At 33.8% G+C, this 24,303-nt stretch overlaps 2 protein-coding genes across 8 annotated transcripts in view; one reads left to right on the forward strand and one right to left on the reverse strand.

Moving 5' to 3' along the window:
• Positions 1 to 967: 967 nt before the first annotated feature.
• LOC123565043 (uncharacterized) lies at positions 968 to 20,070 on the reverse strand. 6 transcript variants are annotated; one of them, XM_053537644.1, is made up of 4 exons: positions 19,850 to 20,070; positions 10,616 to 10,695; positions 7,094 to 7,272; positions 2,990 to 3,372 (listed from the first exon to the last, which is right to left on the reverse strand). In XM_053537644.1, exons 1-3 carry the CDS (start codon positions 19,946 to 19,948, stop codon positions 7,107 to 7,109), a joined length of 345 nt encoding a protein of 114 aa, XP_053393619.1. In that variant the 5' UTR covers positions 19,949 to 20,070; the 3' UTR covers positions 2,990 to 3,372; positions 7,094 to 7,106. The 6 variants fall into 6 exon arrangements, with proteins under 6 accessions (XP_045214976.1, XP_053393619.1, XP_045214978.1 ...); XM_053537645.1 differs by lacking the exon at positions 2,990 to 3,372 and adding an exon at positions 3,724 to 3,985; XM_045359041.2 differs by lacking the exons at positions 2,990 to 3,372; positions 7,094 to 7,272 and adding an exon at positions 968 to 2,913.
• Positions 20,071 to 20,501: 431 nt separating this feature from the next.
• LOC123565042 (ras GTPase-activating protein-binding protein 2-like) overlaps positions 20,502 to 24,303 on the forward strand; it is a 37,760-nt gene continuing 33,958 nt past the window's right edge. For both annotated transcript variants that reach the window (XM_045359038.2, XM_045359039.2), the window contains exons 1-3: positions 20,502 to 20,653; positions 23,668 to 23,790; positions 24,084 to 24,165. In XM_045359038.2, coding sequence (XP_045214973.1) covers positions 23,696 to 23,790; positions 24,084 to 24,165 — 177 coding nt within the window. In that variant the 5' untranslated portion in view covers positions 20,502 to 20,653; positions 23,668 to 23,695. The remainder of the gene's footprint in view (positions 20,654 to 23,667; positions 23,791 to 24,083; positions 24,166 to 24,303) is intronic.

Below are 24,303 nucleotides of genomic sequence, written 5' to 3' on the forward strand. Positions count from 1 at the left end.
TTTCCTGTATTTGTTTCAGTGTAAGATTGTAATATCCTTCATGAATGAACACCAGATGCAATATTTTCATGAGTGGCATAGCCACGAGTGAAAATGTAAGATATGGTGTTCATGAGTGAAAGATGCTTTTATCTTACATGTAAAACAAACAAATTTTCTTTTTATATCATGTGATGACTAAATTTACCCATTTTATAGTTTCTTACCAGTGAAAAATATATTTGATAGTTTTCAGTGTGAAAATAACATCTATATATCACTACTGTGAAATCATTTTTATTCGCGTAGGACGAATTTTCACGTATTTCGCGCTAGGACCAATGCGCGAATTTAAGACCGTGCTATTATTATTTTTTAATTTTATTTTTTCATTTCTAAAACTGAAAATGCGTGATTTAAAGCCGGCGCGAAACAGTCCTTTTTCATGTTTGCGCGAAATTTCATGCCAGCGAATTTAAATGATTTCACAGTGTAATATTTCAATAATTCACTGAAAACATGTAATAAATGATCTTCAATGAACACAACAGTTACTGCAACCTTTGCCCGAAAGGTCATTTTTAACCATACTATTTAAATATGGCAAGTGAACTCCTTGTGTTCATTTGGCCATAGGGTGATTTATTACACGTTTTTCAGTGAATTATCAAAATATTAGAGTGAAATTTACAATCGTATCTGGTATTTTTGAAGTGAAAAATATCAAATATATTTTTTATGGTAAGAAACTGGGTAAATTTAGTCAAAACATCAAATAGAAAGAAAATTTGTTTTACATGTAAGACCAAAATATCTTTCACTCATGAACACCCTAGCTTACATTTTCACTTCTGGCTTTGCCACTCATGAAAATATTACATCTGGTGTTCACCTGTGAAAGATATTTCAATTTTACACTGAAAAAAAAAAACAACAAAAACATTTTCGATAAATAAATAACAAAGAAGAAAAGCAACAAACAAGACAATTATGTTTTCTTGTGCTCTTTATATAATTCTTCATAAAACAAAAACAAGTTTAGACAATCACATGTTAGGTTTAAGAGTAATACTGATGTAATAATTTAACAATACATATCTGGTAAATATCTCTCATATACATATACGTGTAAAATATATATATTGAAAAACATGTTACTCTGAGACAAACATTAGTTTGTTATAAACAGTTATTTTTATTTATTATCTAGTTATACAGTTAAGAAAAAACCTATTAAACATGATACAAAACTGTTCAAAAATCAAGGTTTTAACTGATGGAAACAATGTGGTATTCTGGTTATACATTATGCTGTTTCAGAAAAAAAGTCCCTTTAACCAACTTTTTCCTATTTGTAATGCTGTTCACCTTGGCATTTAAGATTTTACAAAAAATATTTTTGTTTATAATTATGATATGGTTAGGCAAGGCAACACACTAACTCAAAGGATGTTCAACAAATATGCATTTTGCAACCAAATACATATTAAGTATTTCTAGCTAAATCATTCTTTAAAGCAGTCTGATTTTATACTCCACTCTGAAAAGCTCTAAAAAGAAAAAAAAATCTTTTCAAACACTCTAAAAGCATCAGTGTAAACAGCATGATTCAATAATTACAAAAGATATTGTTCTACCACAAAAACAGAGCCATTTCTTCACACAAGTAGCATAATAAAATTAAACATTCTATCATATGTTCAATATCCATTTAATTTACAACTCAAATTCTAGGAAAAATTTATGGGAATAAACATTTTAATCAAAATTTAATACTGACTTCTGGCACGGGTTAAGTATATATAGATAAAAAATACAGAAAGGTTAAATGGCTTAAATAAATATTTACTAATAAATAGTGAAGACAACAAACTTAACATTTTGTTGAAATGAGAAAACAGTGCAAAAGAAACTAAACTATAACACATGCTCAGGAAATTTTTGGCTGCATTTTTACTGGCATGTGGAAACCTAGAGTGCTAAACAGAAGTAAAATATCTCTCACAAGTGAACTGTGCAGTTTCAATTGGCAAAAAAAAAAGGATTTGAAGATATTTCATCACTAAATAAAAACTCTAAAAACCACACTTCGTCACATTTTAAAATTGACTCAAAATTTTCCTTGGCAGTAATACTGATAAGAACTGTACTTAAATTATATTTCTTTAACTGTTTCCAAAACATTAAATTTCAAGAAAATGATTAGCCACTTTGTTACAAATTATGAAAAAATTACTTTTTAAAAGTTTGAGCAAGACAGTAAAGTTGTAACAGAATAAACAAGAATAATGTAAATGAACAAAACAGTTGAACCATCACCGAACAAGTAGGTATGAAAAAAGAAAAGTTAAAACATAACAAATGTAGAGTGAAAAAAAATGTGAACAAGGTTTGTATAAAGTCTAACAAAATAACAATAAATGCATCAGTTTTACTGCCTATATATGTAAAAAAAAAAAAGCAAACAGCAGACCTGTTTAGATCTATAGATAAAAAATGTCAAATCACTTCTTTGCAAACTTCATATTATGTAATTTTTATATAAAAAAAAATACTGTTCAGAATTTTGAACATGCCCTAAAAAAATGTTACCAAACAAATGTTTACTCCAAATACCAAGTTTAAAAATTAAACAGCAATTTGTACCTTAAAGCAAGACGAGATTTATCCAACTGGGAAAAAATTCCTTCAACAAATCAACATTTCAGGTAACATTTTTGGGCATGTTAAAAACTCCGAAAGCATTAGTATCTGCGGCACACTGGTGTGGGCTTGTGTTCAGGAACAATATCACTCTTCAACATGGACAGACTATTTCCTAGGAAATTAAACTCCTGTTTTAAGCTGTATTTTGATCTATCAACGATTGGTCCATCTCTACTGTGGTCATACTGACGTTGATCTCTCATTGGTCCAATTTTGTAGTAGCTTAGCCTGACGTAAATTAGTATATTAAATTTTGATAAAATTACACCTATAATTTGATTTCTACACAATAACATATGTACTATACTGTTCTATAGTGTATTTTATTTCACTACTGTGCAAAGGTGCAAACAATTTAAAAGAAAATTCGAAATTGTGATAACTGGCAGTATGTGATTAAGAAAGTGCAGAGCAGAACTATCTGACTAAGTTAAACAATATTACATCCGTCACCAAGTATTAGTGACTTTGAAAAATGATTATATGATCTATGATGACTATAATTATGTATGAAATAAAATTTTCTAAGCGTCTATGCCCTATCAAACTTTGAAGTGTGGTTTTCGAGGAGGAAGCTCATGTATGGGCACGATAAAATTATACTCGGTCGGGTTCATAAGGGGCATGACATGATCATCCCCTTCATTTTGGGCTCGGCAACGTCTATGGCGAATTCTTTCCTTATCACTGAAATTAATAATACAAAACATGCTGTAATTACGTTTCAAGTGCCAGTTTGTCTCACAACTGAAAAATGCATTAATTTCATTTCGCAACAAGGGATCCCAAACCCAACATGTTTATACACTGAAACGAATAATTCTTTGAAACTTACTTAAAAAAAGTTGCACAGCTAAGTGTCCCAATTATTCACCAGAACCTTGTGCAAAATGCAGCCAAAGAAAACATGAGCAAGTGGTTGAAGTTATGTATCCATGGATAAAGCATTACATGAAAGGGGCAAAACAAAAATACATTGCACACAATAATGGCTGAAGCACCAGCACATCGGGTAAATACAAACATGAATTAACTGAGAAGATTCTAAAACAACACAAAATTCATACAAAAAATGAAGATCATTGACAATACATAATACTGATGCGGTGAGCTATAAGCAATGATTCGTATAGGTCCATGATTGGTGTTTTATCCCCTATTTGGATGGAGGATTTGAAAAATCTGGTCTCGAGGAATATTTTTCACCGATTCTGGAGTGGGTTTTCGAATGATGTCCTCCTTCTGGTGTCGGACAAATTTCCTACGATTGGTTTGTTCAGGAGGGTATTTTGAAAATTCCCTGCAAAACAATTTCCAAACATACAGGGTTAGCACTTATTGAAAAGCATTTTGTGAAAAAAGGCAAGCATGTATCAATATAGCACTTATCTATTGCAAATTAAGGTTTAGGAGTATATCACCAAAACACAGAAATATTTTATAAATGAACAACATCGTTACCAATATTTTACCTAACCATTACATGTTCTGCCGTACTGTCCCGTACTTAAAATATTCTGAAAAAGTTGTCCCCCTTTGAAAATGAATGCCATTTGTAAAGAAATAAAAATAAACAATTGCTGAAAACTGTGTTTCATCTAGTTATGTGAAATTTTAACACTCACGCTATTGCAAATGCATCAAAACGAACATGTGTAACAGTTCCTTGAAAATGGTGAGTTTTTAAACGCGTTTGACTGTCCGGAAGTGGGGACCCTTTAGGCAGTCCTTTTCCGGAATTCAATGTTTATATCAGTATACTGACACTTGTTTTGGAGAGTAATATACACATATCATTACAAAAACTACAAAACAAGTGTCAGTGTACTGATATAAACATTGAATTCTGAAAAAGGACTGCCTACAGGGGCCCCACTTCCGGACAGTCAAACGCCTTCAAAAACTCACCATTTTCAAAGAACTGTTACATATGTATGTTTTGATGCATTAGCAATAGTGTGCGAGTGTTGAAATTTCACATAACTAGATGGAACACAGTTTTCAGCAATTGTTTATTTTTTATTTCTTTACAAATGGCATTCATTTTCAAAGGGGGACAACTTTTTCAGAATATTTTAAGTACGGGTCAGTACGGCAGAACATGTAATGGTCAGGTAAAGTATTGGTAACGATGTTGTTTGTTTATCAAAAATTTCTGTATTTTGGTGATATACTCCTAAACCTTAAACAAAACTGTGTATTAAAGAGCAATGGTGGTTAAAAAACAGTGAATTTTGTGCCGAATTAGCACTTAAGTGCACCAATAGGAGAAAGAAATGTTCACAACAGCAGAGAACTTTCAAAGAAAGAATCAATATTGGGTTCTTCAACTGGTCCATTTATTTTTCTGGAAATCTCATAGCTTTCAATATTCTTATTCATTATTCTACTGTTTCTATTTTCATCATTTGTGTAATCAGAGTTATCTTTTCCTGGATAAACAACAGCATAAGCAAGGTCACAATGAGGATAAAGGTTGTCTCTATGGCGATATCTGTTGCCAAAGCCAGCTGAGTTCACACGAAATTTTTCCAATTTATCCCTGAAAATTTGAAAGAGAGGGCAATATTGAAAACATAACTAGCACTACAATCAAATCAGCAAAAATACACTAGAAAACAAACAAGTCCCACAATAAAAGAAAGAGTTGAAGTGTTTTTTTTTTCTTAATAAAGTTAAGAATTATAGTGTTTTTGTCTGAACTTGGTGCTTGTTAGTGAAGGAGCCTTTTAGAAACGAAACTGTTAAAAAGGCAAAGGTTCTGAAACATTGTGCATTAGTTTGCAGATGTGAAAATTATTTTCAAGAAAAACAGGAGGAAACCAGTGCTGCCAGGATTTTACCAGCATAGAACAGAATGCAACACACTGAACTAAAAATGACAGTTTTTAACAAGGCTTCAATAACAGCCCCGACTTAATGTGAGACAGTCTTATGGAAGGTTTTTTTCATGAGTATTACTGCTTCTGGTGTCTGTTGTGTTTGAAAACATTGTACATGGTTCTCTGATGGTATAAGGCATTGAAAAACAATATAGCAGGTTTATGAAGATGCTAATAAAATGTGAAATTAGCAAAATTAACGATCAATCGCGAGATATGCCATGGACATGAATACAAAGTATTAGCTTATTTTGTTAATCAGACAGCAGGTCAAGCTTCATTTTTTTTTCATTATTCCTCATTATATTCTACCAGTGAGCTTATATATTGGTGTTTATACTAAATCACCCATGAAAAAGCTATTTATATATTTTCTCAAGTTTGCTGTTTTTGAGGAGGTGTGCAACCAAAATTATGGTACAAAATCTGCATGAACAAAGGGGCTCAAGAACTCGAACATAATTTCAAATGGTGTGTAACTGGGACAATTAATATCATCAGGTAAAATTACTGTTCACAAAACACATTATATTATGGACAACAATGTTTGTCATTCTCATACATTAAAAATTATAGGACCATGCATGTAACACATAAGGAAATATAGAAAAAGGAAATAAACAGCAATAACAGTTAGGACACAAAACACAAGAGGATATAAATGTAACAAAATACAGAAAGACATTAGAGATATTTGTATTTAACTCCCAAGCAAAAACAAACATCCAATTATAAGCTCACAGGTAAAAGATTATGTATGTATAATGTACTCAAATTTTGTTAACTTATTAAGTTTTAAGGCAATTACTCTGTGGCATTTTTTGTGGGGACTAGAATAGAAGTTGAGCCTGATCTGAAGATCTTTATACAAATATCCAAAAAGTATCGGTTGAAACAAACTTAATGTCTGCAGACTTTGCCAGAACATATAGTGGACGCAACTTGACCCCGATGGTTGACCTTTGCATTATAATACATAATGAGGCACAACCTATTATTGAAAAGGAGTGTACGTAAAAGACGAGCTGCACGAAAAGAAGGAAATATAAATTTATGTAAATATAAATTAGTGTATTTGAAAGTTTTAACTGATCAAATGTAAGTATATATACTTTGATACTGCAATGTATACACACTTATTCAATATAAATATACATGGCTACCCTAAGCACCCTTGATTACTATAATGTAATAATCGATATGAATAATCAGCCTAAGGTCAACCATCGCGGTCATGTTGCGTCTACTATACTTCGTGTATTTCATACAGGCATATATATAAAAAATGGACTAGTTTGATGAAACTATTTGTCATTTTAAACATGTCCTAGATAAAAAAATGATTTGTTAAAAAAATACAATGTTAAGCATTATAGTCAACACCAAACAAAGCAAAACTGGGTACATACAAGAGATGTTAGCTTTAAGGCAAATAAGGGTCAGCTATACATTGACTTCTAACTGTGCACTTAAAGCTTGAACATGTGACTTATGATATGAAAAGAAAGATATACTGTATCACGTACATGAAAATGTAGTCTACTTTGTGACAACTCCACCTGGATACAGGATTTGATAAATGGGATCAACGTGTACGGGCGGGTCTCTGGATTCCTTTGCGATTCTATATTTAAAATTTGGGTCATGCACCACCTCCTCAAAAACCACCTCATTCTTTTGACAGGATTTTTCTACATTATGGAATCTAGAAAGAAATGTAAATAGAATTTGTTCTATTGTTAGCTAGTAAATAAAATGAAGAATCCAGAATGAAAATGTACTGATGGGATTGGCAACTTGTATGACATGCATTCTGTTACTTTATGACATGTTTAAAATAAAATTCTACAAACTGCATTAAAAATGGACCAACCTGTAAGAAGTTAAAGGCATCTTATAATACACTATGTGGACAATTATTATCGTCATAGTACCACACATCATAATGATAAATCATGAATATCATGTTTTGGTAAATTGGAAGGATTTCATCATAAATTAAACTTAACTGACCTGCAAACCATCATGAAATTCTCACTTTTTAAAAGGTAAAAATTCAACAACAAACAGTATTTACTAGACAGCTATTTTCCTAGGAAAGGCTAACTGTATCTTCTCCATGCTTCTGAACAATTGACAAACACCTGTGCAATATGCTTTCCATGACAGATGTCCATGCAATCAGAACAGTTACAGTAAAAAGCATATCATCTGTTTTATCTGTAATTCTGGCCTTGAGCAGACTGCTCAAAATTACACCAAGCAAAAATTGGCTGGATTTTGCTAAATCTTAGTTACTCAAGACTTTCATAGGTAATAAAGTTGTTGTTTTTTGTATGTTTCTTAAGCAAAAAACAAACTTCAATGGTAAAGCATACACTGTTTCTCTTTCATTTGGGGAAACACAAAGCTTTAACTTACAACAGTTTCTGAGGGTCCAAAATCAAGAAAAAGCTTTCCTTACTTAGAGAAACAAAAACATCGTAAGTTATAATCAAGTTTGCACTTTAAAAAAAACTCTGTAAGGACAATATCAATCGGGAAAAAATGTGTTAAATAATTTTATATAGATATTACACCAAACAATTTTTGGACAACTAAATTTGGAACATTAAATAAATAATAAAATCTGTAAAAAGATCCTTTGGAAAACAAAACATTCATGTACATTTTTATGACTTAAAATTACTGGTAGAGGTTGTTAGTATGAATTAAATGATATCTTCATACTAGTTGATTTTGCTGAAATATTTATATCGTGAATAACATATTTTCTAGATAATCGAGAAATTTCATAAATGTACTATTTGTACCATGAAAGATATTTCAGTGATGGGCATGTTAGAAGTTTCTGTTAGTATATAATGAAATTAAAGAAATTTAAATAAGACTTTTTATTTTGCTGAATTTTTGGACTAGCTCAAATTTATTGACATATACAGTATGCAAGTCCTGCATGTGTTCGATACTAGACCTTCATGAACTCTTTTTGCTTTTAATTTCATTTTTCTTATTTTTTTAATGCTACAGTATAACTGTAACTATAAGCACTGAAGGAATGGTTTTCATACCAGAAGATTTCTTTCTCAGATGCATAACTCTTTTTTTTTTAAAACCACTGGTAGGTGGTAAAACATAAAATCTGTTCCAGTCTATTTTGTTTGTTTTGGGTTTAACACAGTTTTTCAACAGTATTTCAGTTATGTAACAATGGGCAAAGTCAGTGCCTTGGAATGGTTATTAAGTTATGTTCTGGACATAAAATATGATGGACAGGTTTCACCTTGCTGTAACATTGACCTTTGACCTACTGACTTTAAGAGGAGGGATGGGAGGGTGGATAATGTGGATTTTTGAAATCATTACCACCCACCTACATTCCAAGTTTAAAGTCAATACATTTAATAATCATTAAGTTATGCTCCAGACATGTAATATGAGGGTCAAATTTGACCTTTCAGCTCCATTTGTGACCTTGTCATTTTTACCTGGTTCATTATGCTTGGCACATTGTCTCAGCACTATCTACCTTATAATATGCCAAGTTTAAAGTCAATACCGTGAATGGTTTTATGCTCCGGACTTGAAATACTAGTATGACAGATGGAAAGACACACGCCATCACATAATATGTCAGTTTTTTCCCAAAATGGGCGTATAAAAACTGAAGGCTGTTGTGTAAAAAACAGTAAATTTACTTTAAACAAGAGCTGTCTCCGTAGGATGACACATGCCCCCGATGGCACTTTGAATGAATAGTTATGGCCGATGTTAGAGTTTAGGACCTTTGACCTACGGAGCTGGGTCTTGCACGCGACACATCGTCTTACTGTGTCACAAATTCATGCATAGTTATTTTAAAATCCATGCATGAATGACAAAGATATGGACCGGACATGCCCATCAATGCACCATCATGAAAAATGATCTTTAACGTCTAAGTGTGACCTTGACCTCTGAGCTACGGACCTGGGTCTTGCGTGTGACAGGTCGTCTTATTGTGGTACACATTCATGCCAAGTTATTTGAAAATCCATCCATCGATGACAAAGATATGGACTGGACACGCCCATCAATGCACTATCCTTTAACGTCTAAGTGTGACCTTGACCTTTGAGCTACGGACCTGGGTCTTGTGCACTGCACGTCGTCTTACTGTGGTACACATTCATGCCAAGTTATTTGAAAATCCATCCATCAATGACAAAGATATGGACCGGACACGCCCATCAATGCACTATCCTTTAACGTCTAAGTGTGACCTTGACCTTTGAGCTACGGACCTGGGTCTTGCGCACTGCACGTCGTCTTACTGTGGTACACATTCATGCCAAGTTATTTGAAAATCCATCCATCGATGACAAAGATATGGACCAGACACGCCCATCAATGCACTATCCTTTAACGTCTAAGTGTGACCTTGACCTTTGAGCTATGGACCTGGGTCTTGCGCACTGCATGTCGTCTTACTGTAGTAAACATTCATGCCAAGTTATTTGAAAATCCATCCATCGATGACAAAGATATGGACCGGACACGAAAATTGCGGACAGACTGACAGACGGTTCAAAAACTATATGCCTCCTCTATTCTACCAGTATTTTATATATAGAAACAGATTCACCTCTCCAAAACACAAACTACATCATGCAATTTGCAAAACACAGAGCTTGAATACACATATATATAAATTTTGCCAAGTGCTCATGCTTTCAATGGATGAATTATTTCATCAACAGATTGGCCAAAAATGCCTAAATCTATATCTATAATGTCACATTTTATAAACAATCTCAATAATCCAAGCCCTATAATCAATTAGATATCTTTTCTTTATTTTCCATTTTATCAAGTCAATTTAAAATCTAATTTTGTTAACTGGTATCAAATACGCTGCCCTTAATGCTACTCCCTCTTAAATTAAAATGATCCATTTTCTTGGCATACTTTAAACAGGCAATAGGTATCATATTCTGCTAAAATTGGCTTCTTTTTCTGCATTTTTTTTTAGACAGCTTCTTATTAGTTAATAAAACAGAAGGCCCTACCTGTTTTGAGCATAATGACCAGCTTCTGAGAATACCAAGTTAGATGGTTTACTTTGTTCAATACCAGCTTCTATGCTATGCTGCAAAATATAACAACGAAAAAAATTAAGTTTATAAAACTACATAAATCATGCAATTTGGGGCAACCCTGGTTATTTAATCATCAAACTAGACCTTTAAAAAGAAGAAAAAATAACACTTTACTCAAATGGGTGCAGTAGGTCAGTTGGTGGTTTAAACATAATGATCTATGAAAAGTGAGTGTTCATGATTTTATGCATTCCAGGGTGTAACATGCAACAAATTAAATTGTTTTTGCTGAATGAATGTTTTTCTTATATACCTATAAATCTTTCATATTTGTAAGTCAACATAAAACATGTGTTCCTCGTGGATGGAGCCAATTTTGATTCTAGAGGCAATGTGATTTGAAAGAATTTAGTAATTATAAGGACAAATAGACGAAGTTACATGCCAAATAGCTATGCTCAGGGCATTCTGATTTTAGACATTTTTTTAAAATTCTTATACATATGTAAAAGGAGTGAACCACAAGCTGGGGCCAACTTTGATCCCTGAGGCATGATTTGAATAAACTTAGTTTAGGACCATCTAAACTCTAGGATTTGCAGCTAAACAGACAAGAAGATTTTCAAAGTTTTTCTTCTATAAACAAACTGAGTATCTCTCTGGTAAGGTCAATACCAAATATCTCAGCTCTTGGGGTTCGGGAGAAGAGGATTTTTAGCATTCTTCTTATCCATCTGCATGGTAACCAGAGTCCTGCATGGATTTAAATTCTTGGAACAGCTCTGACAGAGGACCATCCAAGAAATCTCCAGGCCAATTTTCATAACTCACAAATTTCAGAGATGTTTTTTGAAGAAGTGTGGACCCACTGACTGAGGAAAAGGATGGTGAGTGATCATAATAGCTTTAAACTCAAAGCTCTGAAACTCTCTGCACTAATTTAAATCAATGCAAGTTCTACAGCCAAATATCAAGAAACCATTAATATTGTATCTTAAATGTCTTTTTGAGAAAAAAATCAAACAACACTAAAACATAGAAATAAAGGGTTGTTTTCAATAAGAGACCTCTACTTTAAAAGGAAGATACACCAAGGGGCATAAATCTGTCAAGAGCACAAACTAGAGTTATTGGGATTGTTACCACACATGCAGATGATGGTGGTAAAAATATATTTTGGGTTTCAAGTCATAACCTTATATAGTATCAAAGTTATGTCCAGAAAACGAAGATTGTCAAAAAAAAATTAAGTATTAAAGGGGCATAATTTGGTCAAAAATACTCATCAGAGTTATGGGGATTGTTACCACTCATGCAGATGATGATGATAAAGATACATTTCAAGTTTCAAGTCTTTATCTTATATTGTACTAAAGTAGCATCAAGAAAGCGAAGATTGCCAAAAAAATTTAAGTATAAAAGGGGCATAATTCTGTCAAAAATACAATTAGAGTTATGGGGATTGTAACACACATTATAAAGAAATATTTTATTTTTTTTCAAGCCATTATCTTTTAAAGCACCCAAGATATGTCTATAAACAAAGCTTTCAAAAAAATTTAACATGAAAATAATTCCAAGTATAACAACTTTGTGACCTTGACCTTGGGTATAATGGGTCCAGCCCCTGCACATACTTTGTTTGTACGCTGGACAATGTTTATGTGAAGTTACAGTAAGATATAAGCAATAGTAACAAAGACATTACAGAAAAACAAAGGTTGCCAAAAAACGTTACCCTTAAAAATAACCAAAGTATGACACCTTGGTGACCTTGACCTTTGGTATAATGGGCCCAGCCCCTGCACATACTTTATTTGTATGCTGGACAATGTTTATGTGAAGTTACAGTAAAATATAAGCAATAGTAACAAAGATAAGACAGAAAAACAAAGGTTGCCGAAAAACTTTAACAAAGAAAGCTCACGCCGACACCGACGCCGGGGCGAGTAGAATAACCACCCTATTCTCTGAATAGTGGAGCTAAAAATGAAAACTGAACAGCATATAAAACATGCATATTAATTACTCTACACAATAATTGTCCATATACTTCTACTATTTCAGCAATTGTTTATTTTTATTTCTTTACATTAAATGACATTCATTTTTAAAGGGGGACAACTTTTTCAGAATGATTAAGTATCCATCATACGGGACAGTATGGTAGAACATGTAATGATCAGGTAGATTGTTGGTAAAGATGTTGTTCGTTTATCAAATATTTCTGTGTTCTAGCTAAACCTTAAGAAATCATTTCAGAGGACGAAATCTCACGTTCTATGTTCTATCTGTATTGAAAAGTTTTTTTAGTAAAGTTAACAAGAGGGCATGATGGCCCTATATCGCTCACCCGAATACCATTGCTCAAAATGATATGATTGTTTCAAACCAATCTCATTAGAAGCTGCTAAGGTGTATTCATTTAGATAAAAAATAAAGGGAGGTAATTTGTCAATATGTATCATCACTGATTCTCCAAGTCCATCTGTTGAAATTTCAGATCAGTATCTTCATTAGTTACGGAGAAATACCCATTTTAATTTGAAATAAAGGGAGGTAATTTGACATAAAATCAGTCCATAGTTATCTACCCTGATTGTCTCAGTCCAACTAATGACAAAAATGAAATTTCAAATAAGTCCTATAAGGTAATTTGTCAATATGTATCTTCACTGATTCTCGAAGTCCATCTGTTGAAATTTCAGATCAGTATCTTCATTAGCTATGGAGAAATACCCATTTTAATTTGAAATAAAGGGAGGTAATTTGACATAAAATCAGTCCATAGTTATCTACCCTGATTGTCTCAGTCCAACTAATGACAATAATGAAATTTCAAATAAGTCATTTAAGGACTTACGGATATAAATCCATTTTGATTACAATCAGGGGAGGTAATCAGATATAAAATAATTTTTGGATCTGACAGATTTATCATGGATTTCAAGATTTATTGTTGTTGAAGATATTTTGGAAGTTTATATCAAATCAAACCATAAATGAAGTCTCCATATGGCTGCAAAAGCCAAAATAGCAAATTTTGGACCTTTCAGGGGCCATAACTCTGGAATCCATGATGGAATCTGGCCAGTTCAACAAAAGAACCAAGATCTTGTGGTGATACAAGTTGTGTGCAAGTTTGGTTAAAATAAAATCATAAATGAAGCTGCTATTGTGCAGACAAGGTCAAGATAGCTAATTCTGGCCCTTTCAGGGGCCATAACTCTGGAACCCATAATGGAATCTGGCCTGTTCAAGAAAAGAACCAAGATCTTATGGTGATACAAGTTGTGTGCAAGTTTGGTAAAAATCAAATAATAAATAAAGCTGCTATTGTGCAGACAAGGTCAATATACCTAATTTTGGCCCTTTCAAGGGCCATAACTCTGGAACCCATAATGGGTTCTGGCCAGTTCAAGAAAAGACCTGAGATCTTATAGTGATACAAGTTGTGTGCAAGTTTGGTAAAAATCAAATTATAAATAAAGCTGCTACTGTGCAGAAAAGGTCAAAATAGCTAATTTTGGCCCTTTTAGGGGCCATAACTCTGGAACCCTAAATGGGATCTGACCAGTTCAAGAAAGGAACCGAGATCTTATGGTGATACAAGTTGTGTGCAAGTTTGGTTAAAATAAAATCATAAATGAAACCACTATCGTGCAGACAAGAAATTGTTGACGGACGCATGCACGCACGCACAGACGACGGACGAAGGGTGATCACAAAAGCTCACCTTGTCACAATGAGACAGGTGAGTTAAAAATGATACAGGAGACAATATCAAAGTAATTATTATCCATCATCAAAGTTGTTTTTCTTACATGTTTAAAACTATTAATATGTAAATGTAAGTCAACATGATGTGCTTCAAAATCTCTAAACACCACTGTGATTATGTCATACAATCAATTACAGATTACTGCAGTACAGTTTGGTGTACAAGCAGTCAAAGCTTATTAAATAAGATTTTTGCAAGTTTCAAGTAAGAGTTGCTAGAACTGTTCGAAATAAGAACAAGTAAATTTGAAATGCTAAAAGAATTCAGATGGATGAAATTTTCTGAAAATTGCATACACCATACAGGAGTAATGATATATAAAACTGCAAAAAATCTTGATATATTAATATTTTCTAGCAGTAAAATTATGGCCTTAAAGATCAGTTGTACACAATGATATTGCAATACCTAAAGACTGCACAAATTACATGAAAAAGTCTTTGGGCTATACTAGTGCAAGTACAGAATATCAATCCACAGAATATCCGTTGTGTGGATTCACTTCCTTTTTTCAAAAACAAAATATAAAAGATATTTATTAGGATCTGAATAAGCTGCAACCTTCTCTGCCAAAGCTATTTCTTTATCTTCTTTTAAAATGGAGTGTTTGTCAAAAATGAATGTTGTGTTTAAATGTATATTACATAAACTGATCATCTTTCTACTGTCATTATAATTAGATAATCAACTTTTATCTATTTTTTATGTTAAATGTTGTATTTTTTAAACAGAAGCTCCAATGAAACATAGATTTGTAATATGTTTTAAAACTGTTATATGTCTTTATATGTTTCTTGCTTTAAATAAAGTTACTATTATTAGTATTATTATAGGATAATGATCATAAAAATGTTTCAATTAATTCTGATTTTATGGTTCACTAAAACACCAAATGAGTATATTGTTACAAAACAGAAAACTAGAAAAACAAGAGCTCGTCGAACACGAAATGCCCCCCTTGATGCATTTAGTAATTGCACAAGGAACAGAAATTATATGCACACTGTAAATAAGTATATGTAAACCATGTGACCCACAGGGCGGAGCCATATTTGACCCTTGGGGAATAATTTGAATAATCTTAGTAGAGGATCACTAGATGATGTCATATACAAAATATCAAAGCCCTAGGCCCTGTGGTTTTGGACAAGAGGTTTTTCAAATTTTTTCCTATATAAGGCTATATAAACCATGTGACCCTAGGGGTGGGGCCATATTTGACCCCAGGGAAATAATCTGTACAATCTTGGTAGAGGACCACTAGATTTTGCTACATACCAAATATCAAAGCCCTAGGCCCTTAGGCCCTATGGTTTTGGACAAGAAGATCAGAAACCATTTAACTGTTCCTGGCCAATGTGACCTTGACCTTTGACCTAATGACCTCAAAATCAATAGGGGTCACCAGCTGGTCATGACCAACCTCCCTATCAACTTTCGTGATCCTAGGCCTAAGCGTTCTTGAGTTATCATCCGGAAACTGTTTTACTGTTCAGGGTCACTGTGACCTTGACCTTTAACATACTGACCTCAAAATCAATAGGGGTCATCTGCTGGTCATGGCCAACCTAACTATCAATTTTCCTGACACTAGGCCCAAGCGTTCTTGAGTTATTGCCTGGAAACCATTTTACTGTTCCTGGTCACTGTGACCTTGACCTTTGACATACTGACCTCAAAATCAATAGGGGTCACCTGCTGGTCATGACCAACCTCCCTATCAACTTTCGTGATCCTAGGCCTAAGCGTTCTTGAGTTATCATCCGGAAACTGTTTTACTGTTCAGGGTCACTGTGACCTTGACCTTTAACATACTGACCTCAAAATCAATAGGGGTCATCTGCTGGTCATGACCAACCTCCCTATCAACTTTCATGATCCTAGGCCCAAGCGTTCTTGAGTTATCATCCGGAAACCGTTTTACTATTCAGGGTCACTGTGACCTTGACCTTTGACATACAGACCTCAAAATCAATAGGGGTCATCTACTGGTGATGACCAACCTCCCTATCAACTTTCATGATCCTAGGCCCAAGCGTTCTTGAGTTATCATCCGGAAACGGATAGGTCTACATTACGACCGACCGACCGACCGACAGACCGACCGACATCTGCAAAACAATATACCCCTCCTTTTTCAAAGGGGGGCATAAAAAACATTATTAAATGTTACAACTCAAGACAGTTTAACTGTTTTGTGCTAGCTTTTGTAAATTTTGTTGGACGTAGGCTGTATTGGTCTTTGTTGTTAGAAAGCGTTAAGAAGATGGTTAACAAAGCAAATGCCTTCAAAAACATCTTCGCTTATGCAACCATAATTGCAATCTAAGAAATAACATCAACTTCTAAAATAAACTTGAAAATGAATAAAAAGTTCATAGTAGCTTTGAAGGCCATAAACGATTAGGTGGGCACAAGGGTTTGATAAGAAGTGTAGCTGTCAAAGAGTTCTCTAAAATTGGTCTAACCAGTCTGAAATTCTGCAGAATGTGCATGCATCATTGTAACCATTACATGAAAGTTACCTTTCTTTCTGAGTATATGCTGTCACTAGTCCAAACAATAGGACCTTAAGAGACAACCTGATAAATTTTTCAACTATCCATGTCATGTCTGGGTGGCGGCAACTATATAATAAATATTCTAACATGACTTGTTTCCCTTTTCTATTCAACAAAGAAGGCTGAAAGTTGTGTGTTATTTTACAACAATTCACTGTTCTGACGTCACAGTTATTACATCACAGCGGCGTGTTTGAAAAGAAACCAACAAAAAACTGGCAAATGGACGCATTGGTCGAGAGGGCTAAGACGCTTTCCTACGGAGGTGAAGGTCCCTGGTTCCAATCCTGGCTACTCCCATTGCGGTGTGTTCTTGGGCAAGGCACTTTATCACGATTGCCTCAGTCAACCCAGCTGTAAATAGGTACCAGCAAATTGCTGGGGGTGAGGTATAATTGGTTTTAACTGTTCTTAATATAAGGTTGCAGAAAAGCTCTATAGAGCTTATGTTAATTGTTTCACCAAGCGACGGTAAATAAAACTTACCTTTACCTTTAAATATTTGATGGATGTCGTCAAGGATATACTTAAAAATCTTTGGTAATGTGGTAGAATCATAATATCGTCGCACCACATAATTTTATGCACACCTATTTCGACGCTATTTTGGTTTTGACCTCGTTCTCAATTAACTTGGGGTTTCCGATGATGTAGTTACTCGGTGTAACGACAGAAAACATCATGGTTACTTTTACCGATAAAAAAGTTGGAAAGTTCAGGATTTGAAGAAATTTATCAACTTACATTTACCCTATACATGATTTTTAATGTTTCTACTAATGCAAATGTTCATCCATTTTAAAAACGTCCCTGTGGAAGCTTAGATTAAAAAAGTTACTGGAAATGTTGTTGTATGTCTGCAGCCGACTTTGGTGCTATCAAGGTCACATCACTGCCATGTGACATATGTAGTCGCACTATTTTATGCACTGTTTTGGAATGTGTACGCATTATATATGAATGCGACCATTACTACACACTTCATTTTTTTCTCTTGTCAAGTAGGCTGCGAACACTGGGTTCATCTAAAGTTTTGTATAAAACAAAATGTGCCAAATTCCTCTGTAAACACTGCAGTCCAGAAAAATGAAAGAAAAAACATCAGACAGTGTGTATAAAAAAAGCAGAGTGATTATTTACGTTCTTAGCCCCTTATGTTCATGAATGTTAATTTTTTTCAGATTTATTTATATCATTTGGGCTTAATATTGATCTATATCTACTTGCATCTGCTTTTGTGTCAAGTTTTATTGCAGCATCCATGACAGTTATGGTGTAGCACATTACTTACAGTGATTGCACAAATATTTAAGCCAATCAAAAGCTTCGTAACAAGTATCATGTAAGATGCGTCGAAATAGGTGTGTTAGAAAAAAGTATGGCCGACCACACTAGTTGTTGTTTACCTTTTGATTTCTGGCAGTCAGTTGTTTAGAATAAGATGTTATTGGTTTGATTCAATGCATAAAAGGTTAATGCACATGCAACATCTAATAGAGTCACGTGTGTTACTGAATGAAAAAGCGCGGCCATGTTGCTTATTATGTGCGTCGAAACTGGTGAGTCTGGGATATATCTCATTTAGTGATTTGCTCTTGAATAAAATCATTGCTTGTCATTCAGATGCATATTATTATATCACTTGGGCTGTGCCCTTGTTATTCATTCACATGTGATTTTATTCAACGACAAATCACTGGATGAGATATATTAGAGTAAGTGTACCCGGTTTCGCACACATTTCTAAGAATACCTTCCTATCTAGCTAAAAATGATTAAATTTGAATTTACCTCTATATGTTTTAATAAACACACTTATTTCGGTTTGAAACACGCTACTTTCACTTCCCACTACAATGACGTCATACCTCTTAGTGTACTTTTTTCGGATAACATATTTTGACCAGTTGTTGCATTTAAGTGTACCCGGTTTCGCACACCCTGCTATTTATAGAACTCGGTGATAACAATGCAGTTACTCAACAGAAAAATATTAATTAACTTTTTAACCATTTATATAATTCAATTTAAACATGTATTTTCCAATAAAACATCTGAAAGTGAAATTTAAAAGCAGTTATGAAAGTGAAAGCTAGGTACCAAACCCTGTTTTTACTTGTAAAAGCAGAAAAGGCTAAAACAACTGAATACACGAAACAAACATAAAACTACAGACGCTGTTGAATCACAAAAGACCCCACAAGTCTAATTATTCGATTAAGTTCTCTGTTTTAATAAAAACGTAAAGCAAACAATCAAGTTGAAGGCATTTTGCAGGTTGGGAGAACTTCAATAACTGTTGAAATATTTTTCATTTAGGTAAAGTAGTAGGTAAATACTTACCTGTATGATAGAATAGTGATTTTTCAATTTATTTTGCACCTTGTTGGTGTTTGCATAGTCATTTTTTTCATGAAACTTAATATTTTTCAGCTGACCTACTGGTCTCCATTGATATTGTTATTGTTTTCGTATGCACTTACCAGAACGAGGCTCCAGTGGGGAAAGACCCCTTGTGTCAAATTATGTAGGGAATAACTCAGTTTCGTGAAACAATAACAAAGAATTGTTAAATTTTCTGTTTTATTCTCACAAATTACATGAATTTACTGGGTGTGCGAAACCGCGTACAGTGCGAAACCGGGTACACTGACTCTATTTCTTAAATAAAATAAGCCATCATGTTATGCTGAATAAGGCTAATGTTGTCACAGCTGTAAAACGTTTAGAGTGACCTGCATTTAAGACTGGGTTGTATTACCTGAGTAGCCTGTTCAACTGGAAACACCAAAGCTTCTACTCTAAAGTTGCAAACCTTTTAGTAATAAAAACCCGTAAAAAACGAAACTGCTTATAATTTACCTGTCCAAAAGATTCTTTTAAATTTCTCATAGCCTCAGATTTTCTTTCAATTAATCTTTGTTTGCGAAGAGCTTCATTATGGTAAGCTGTGCCAGCCATGTCGAAGTTTAGGTAGTGTCACCCTGTTTAATCAGCACAATAACAACTTAATTTGTGTTGATTACAGAGGACAAACAAAGTGAAAGTCTGCAGTTGTGTAGCCCGTCTCCGCTAGCAACGCGCATGCGCACAATGGGTAAGATTTTGATTTAGAATATTCGTAAAGGTTAAAAAATATGGTGCAGTTATATTGTCAGATAAATATAGGTTTTAATAGATGTTTTATTGTCATTATGTGTTTTACAATCTTATTAATTGTCCCAGAGTACTGGTCAATTTTAGGCGATTCGAAACTAAAAATGTATTTAGGCCCGGGTTTACCTGATTAGCATTTCAAAAACACATACAGAAAATAATATAAAAATCATCCATTTCTGGTTAAAATGTATCCTATTAGTGTAAAATGCCACAGTTTTAAAACTTTTTTCAAATTAGTTTTAATTTGGTTTCTTTAAAATATAACATGAACGGTTTGATTTGTAGAAGTTTCAGTTATGCGCAAAGTCTAAAAGGGCAATAACTTGTAGAAAAAGATTTCAGACCTGCGCAGTGGGGTAAGAAAAATTTCTCTACAAAACGTGCATGTGCTGGAAAGAAAAGAACTGAAATATAAACTTTATTTATGTGCAAAATAGACTTACTTTGAACATTTTTCTAATGTATTTTTAAATATTTATTCGTTGTGTATTGATTTGATCATTAAAGGTAAGTTTTGTTGGGAAAATTACTTTGAATTCGGGATTTTATTGAAGTGCCGGTTTCTCCCACACCAAAAATTGGTAACCGCGAAGAAAAAAAGTTTGTTTCGTTTTGTGAAATAGACATGCTTTGCTCATGTTTTACCCTTATGAAACATAATATCTTGTGTGGTGCAGTAGTATCAAGGTGATAATGGCGGTGAAAGCTTAATCTTGCAAATGAAAACAAGACGGAAATAATCACTCGCAAAAAAAACAAAACAGAACAGTACTTAAAAATAGTTTCCCCAAATTATAGATCTGCTTTGAAGGGTTATGACTTGCTCTAAAAGTTTATTTTTCAACAGAAATCTTTGTATTTGCAATTTGATTACTTCCAGTACGTAGAACAGGTGGGGCGCTAGCACAGTAAGTAAGTGATTCGATGTTGATATGATAAACCCCATCATACATGATACAGCAGAAAAAAGAGAAGAAAATAGGAGTATAGCTGTACAGTGTCAGCTTGAATTTTTGAAAACAACTTTTTAAAAGGATTTAGTATTAAAACAATAATCATTGCAGTGGAAATGATTGAATGAATGGTTACATCAATGGTTTTTATTTTTCTTTTATGTTATTTCTTTTCTTGTTTCGAATTTAATTTAGCAACAGTCTATAATGATTTATTTTGTAACAACTGATATAGATTGTTGCTGAATTTAAATTGAAGCAAGAAAATAAATAAATACATTTTAAGATTTAGCAGTTAATGTGAGATGAAAGCAAAATCTTTGAATGTAACTCAGTATTTAATATGGCTATTACATTGTCTTTGTTGAAAGTAGGTATCCTGGAGGAACACCTTTGAATAATGGGTGTCCCTCGCTAGAATTTTGGGTCATTGGGATCCTGGGACACTGTTAGTGTCGAGGCCAGTCGTTTTAAAATAGTAATCTGCAGCAAAGTTTTGACCAGGTTTTTTTTAATTTTAATTTAAAAACAAGGTAACTATAACAGCCTGTGAGTGAGTGGAAAGTCCAGCTATCTGCTGAATAGACAACAGTTTCTTGCCTACCTAGTGGGGAAAGTATGCATTTGTCCGTGCACGCACCAGGGATAGTTCAATAACATTAAACTTGCACAGGGCGCCTTTTAATATTTGGACGTTCAACATGTCCCTGTGTCAAGTTTAATCGAATGTCAGCCATTTGCATAGCACAGATTACGACTTTATTTTATTGAAGTGTAATGTAGGAAAACTCTCAAACACGTGAAACATTGGTTTACCGTAACTAAAACTGCACCACCAATCACTTCCCCGGCGCATTTCACAGAAACTTCTAGCGTAATTTATTGAAATATCACGAACAATACAACACCGAATAAATATATAGAATCAATTATACATGCTTAGACGAAAACAAATACGTTTAGCCTACGACACTTGTAAAAATCTGCGGCCATTATTTAACGCATGGGTACCGCCGAACGCATGTGGATCAGCCTTTTAAACTGCTTTGATAGGACTTTACAACTAATTTAAGTAACTTTTAATAAAATTACAACCAATAAATGCTGATTACACCCATCGACTATAAACATATGCATACTACATAGACAATACGTTAGTAACGGGCCGCATTTTTTTTCAAATCCGACCGTGAGAATATTTTTTCGTCTAAAATTAATCTTTATAATAAAGAAGATTTGACAGTTCGTGTTGTGTTGTGGAAGTGAATGGATGTTAGGGCTGTCATCGATAGAAACAATATCGATGTATCAACGATTTTTTTTTTGTCGATCGATTATCGATTCCCATTTTCAAAAATCGATATTTTACAGGGAGAAAAAACTACCCAAATAAACACTCAGACCCTAAAAAACAACTTAAGTTCACAAAGTTGTAAAATTGGATGAATGCAAAAAAGGAGTGAAGGCAAAATAAAAATGAAAGATGTTATTAATTTTTATGTATTTCTTTTATTTCATAAATACAAATACAACACAATCAAACAGAAATATGGAAAGTAGGCAATAAAACTTAAAATAGCATTTACAGGAAGGTATATAGTATTATATGAAGAAATAGGTCGTTAATCTAACTTAATAATCAATATATCGATGTATCGTCGATATTTGTCTTCTGATATATCGGTATCGTCGATACGCCTAAGACCCTATCAATGACAGCCCTAATGGATGTAAATTTTTATTTTCAAAGTGCGTACTTATCTTCAATAACTTCAGTAAGACAGTATGTTCAATGGATGTGTAAATTAGGTTTCTTTGTCCGTTGTTGGTATTTAGCTATCGCTTTCAAGTCACTTCTACCGTGAACTTGTAAAACCTTCCGGAAGAACTTTTGCGGAAAGCTCTACCGGGAAATTCATACTTTCGATAAAACGTCGGACTATATGAAATGTCAAAATCGTAAAATATTGAAGTCCGACGTTTATTTATAGATCTAGCACCAGGGATAGATATTCCTGTCTTTCCCTCAAACTAGTGTGCACTTAGGTGATGTCACATAGTATTGGCACTATTATGATGTCATAAACTGTATAAATAATGTCAGGAAATTCCCAAGTCTATTTGTCTCCACGATCTTTTTTGAACATGATAGGCAAGAAAAATGATCTAACATGTCTGCCTGTGCAAGACTGTCGTTTTCCCAACCCTCAGGACAGCTTGGATGAACCACCTCGCTGACGCTTGGTTTTCCATTCCGCTCTATCCCTCGGATAGAGAAAACCCCGTCTTACACAGGCAGGTAGGTAGAATCCTTATAAACTGAAGCCTAAAGGAAGTTGGGTAATACAAAAAAGGGATTCTGAAAAACAGTTAAAAATGATATGAATTAAGTCACATATAATGGGTTGTTTGTAAATGTTAAAAATAAAGGTAAAATTTGGGAACATTTATCACCAATTTAGGGAAAAATCATATTGATTATGACCCATTGTGGGATCCATAGTAATTAGGCATAAAGAATACCATTATGCATAATCCCATTGATTGCATGTACTTGTTATATTTCAGATTATTTGCTCCCTTTAAATTCTAAGTCATGGTCATGGAAACTCCTAGTCCTCAGTGTGTTGGCCGTGAATTTGTGAGGCAGTACTATACCTTGCTTCATGAGGCCCCACTGCACCTTCACAGGTATTTGTATTTCATATTTATTTTGCTAAGCATAAATGATACGAGTAACAATGTAAGATTCCTAGTAGCTTATGCCTCTCCAGTATTTATGTAAGTCTGGTTGTTTACAAAATGTATTACTGATAATTACTTTTAACAAAGTTGGTTTCACTCATTTAGTTATATACAGAAATTGATGACCATTTTATTTTTTTAGTGATAACTTGTCCAGACTTTGGTTTTCATTGTCCAGGACAATCAGACAAACGCTAATGTTGAGACCTGTATAAACTTGTATTAAATTGCTATTTCAGATTTTACAGTCATAATTCAAGCTTTGTTCATGGTGGTGTAGAGAAGCCTGGGGAAGAACAGCCCCCTGTGATGGGTCAAGCAGTAAGTCAAACCAAATTCAGGTTTAATCTCTGCTCAGTTCCATATACATGGAAAAAGATCAAGTTGGATATAAAAGTTTTCTGCTGCCTGAAGCCTTTCTTTTTTGGTAGCTGTCTGAAGTTTGTCTGATTTTTCAAA

Source organism: Mercenaria mercenaria, chromosome 2 (genome assembly GCF_021730395.1).
Source record: "Mercenaria mercenaria strain notata chromosome 2, MADL_Memer_1, whole genome shotgun sequence".
NCBI lineage: Eukaryota > Metazoa > Mollusca > Bivalvia > Venerida > Veneridae > Mercenaria > Mercenaria mercenaria.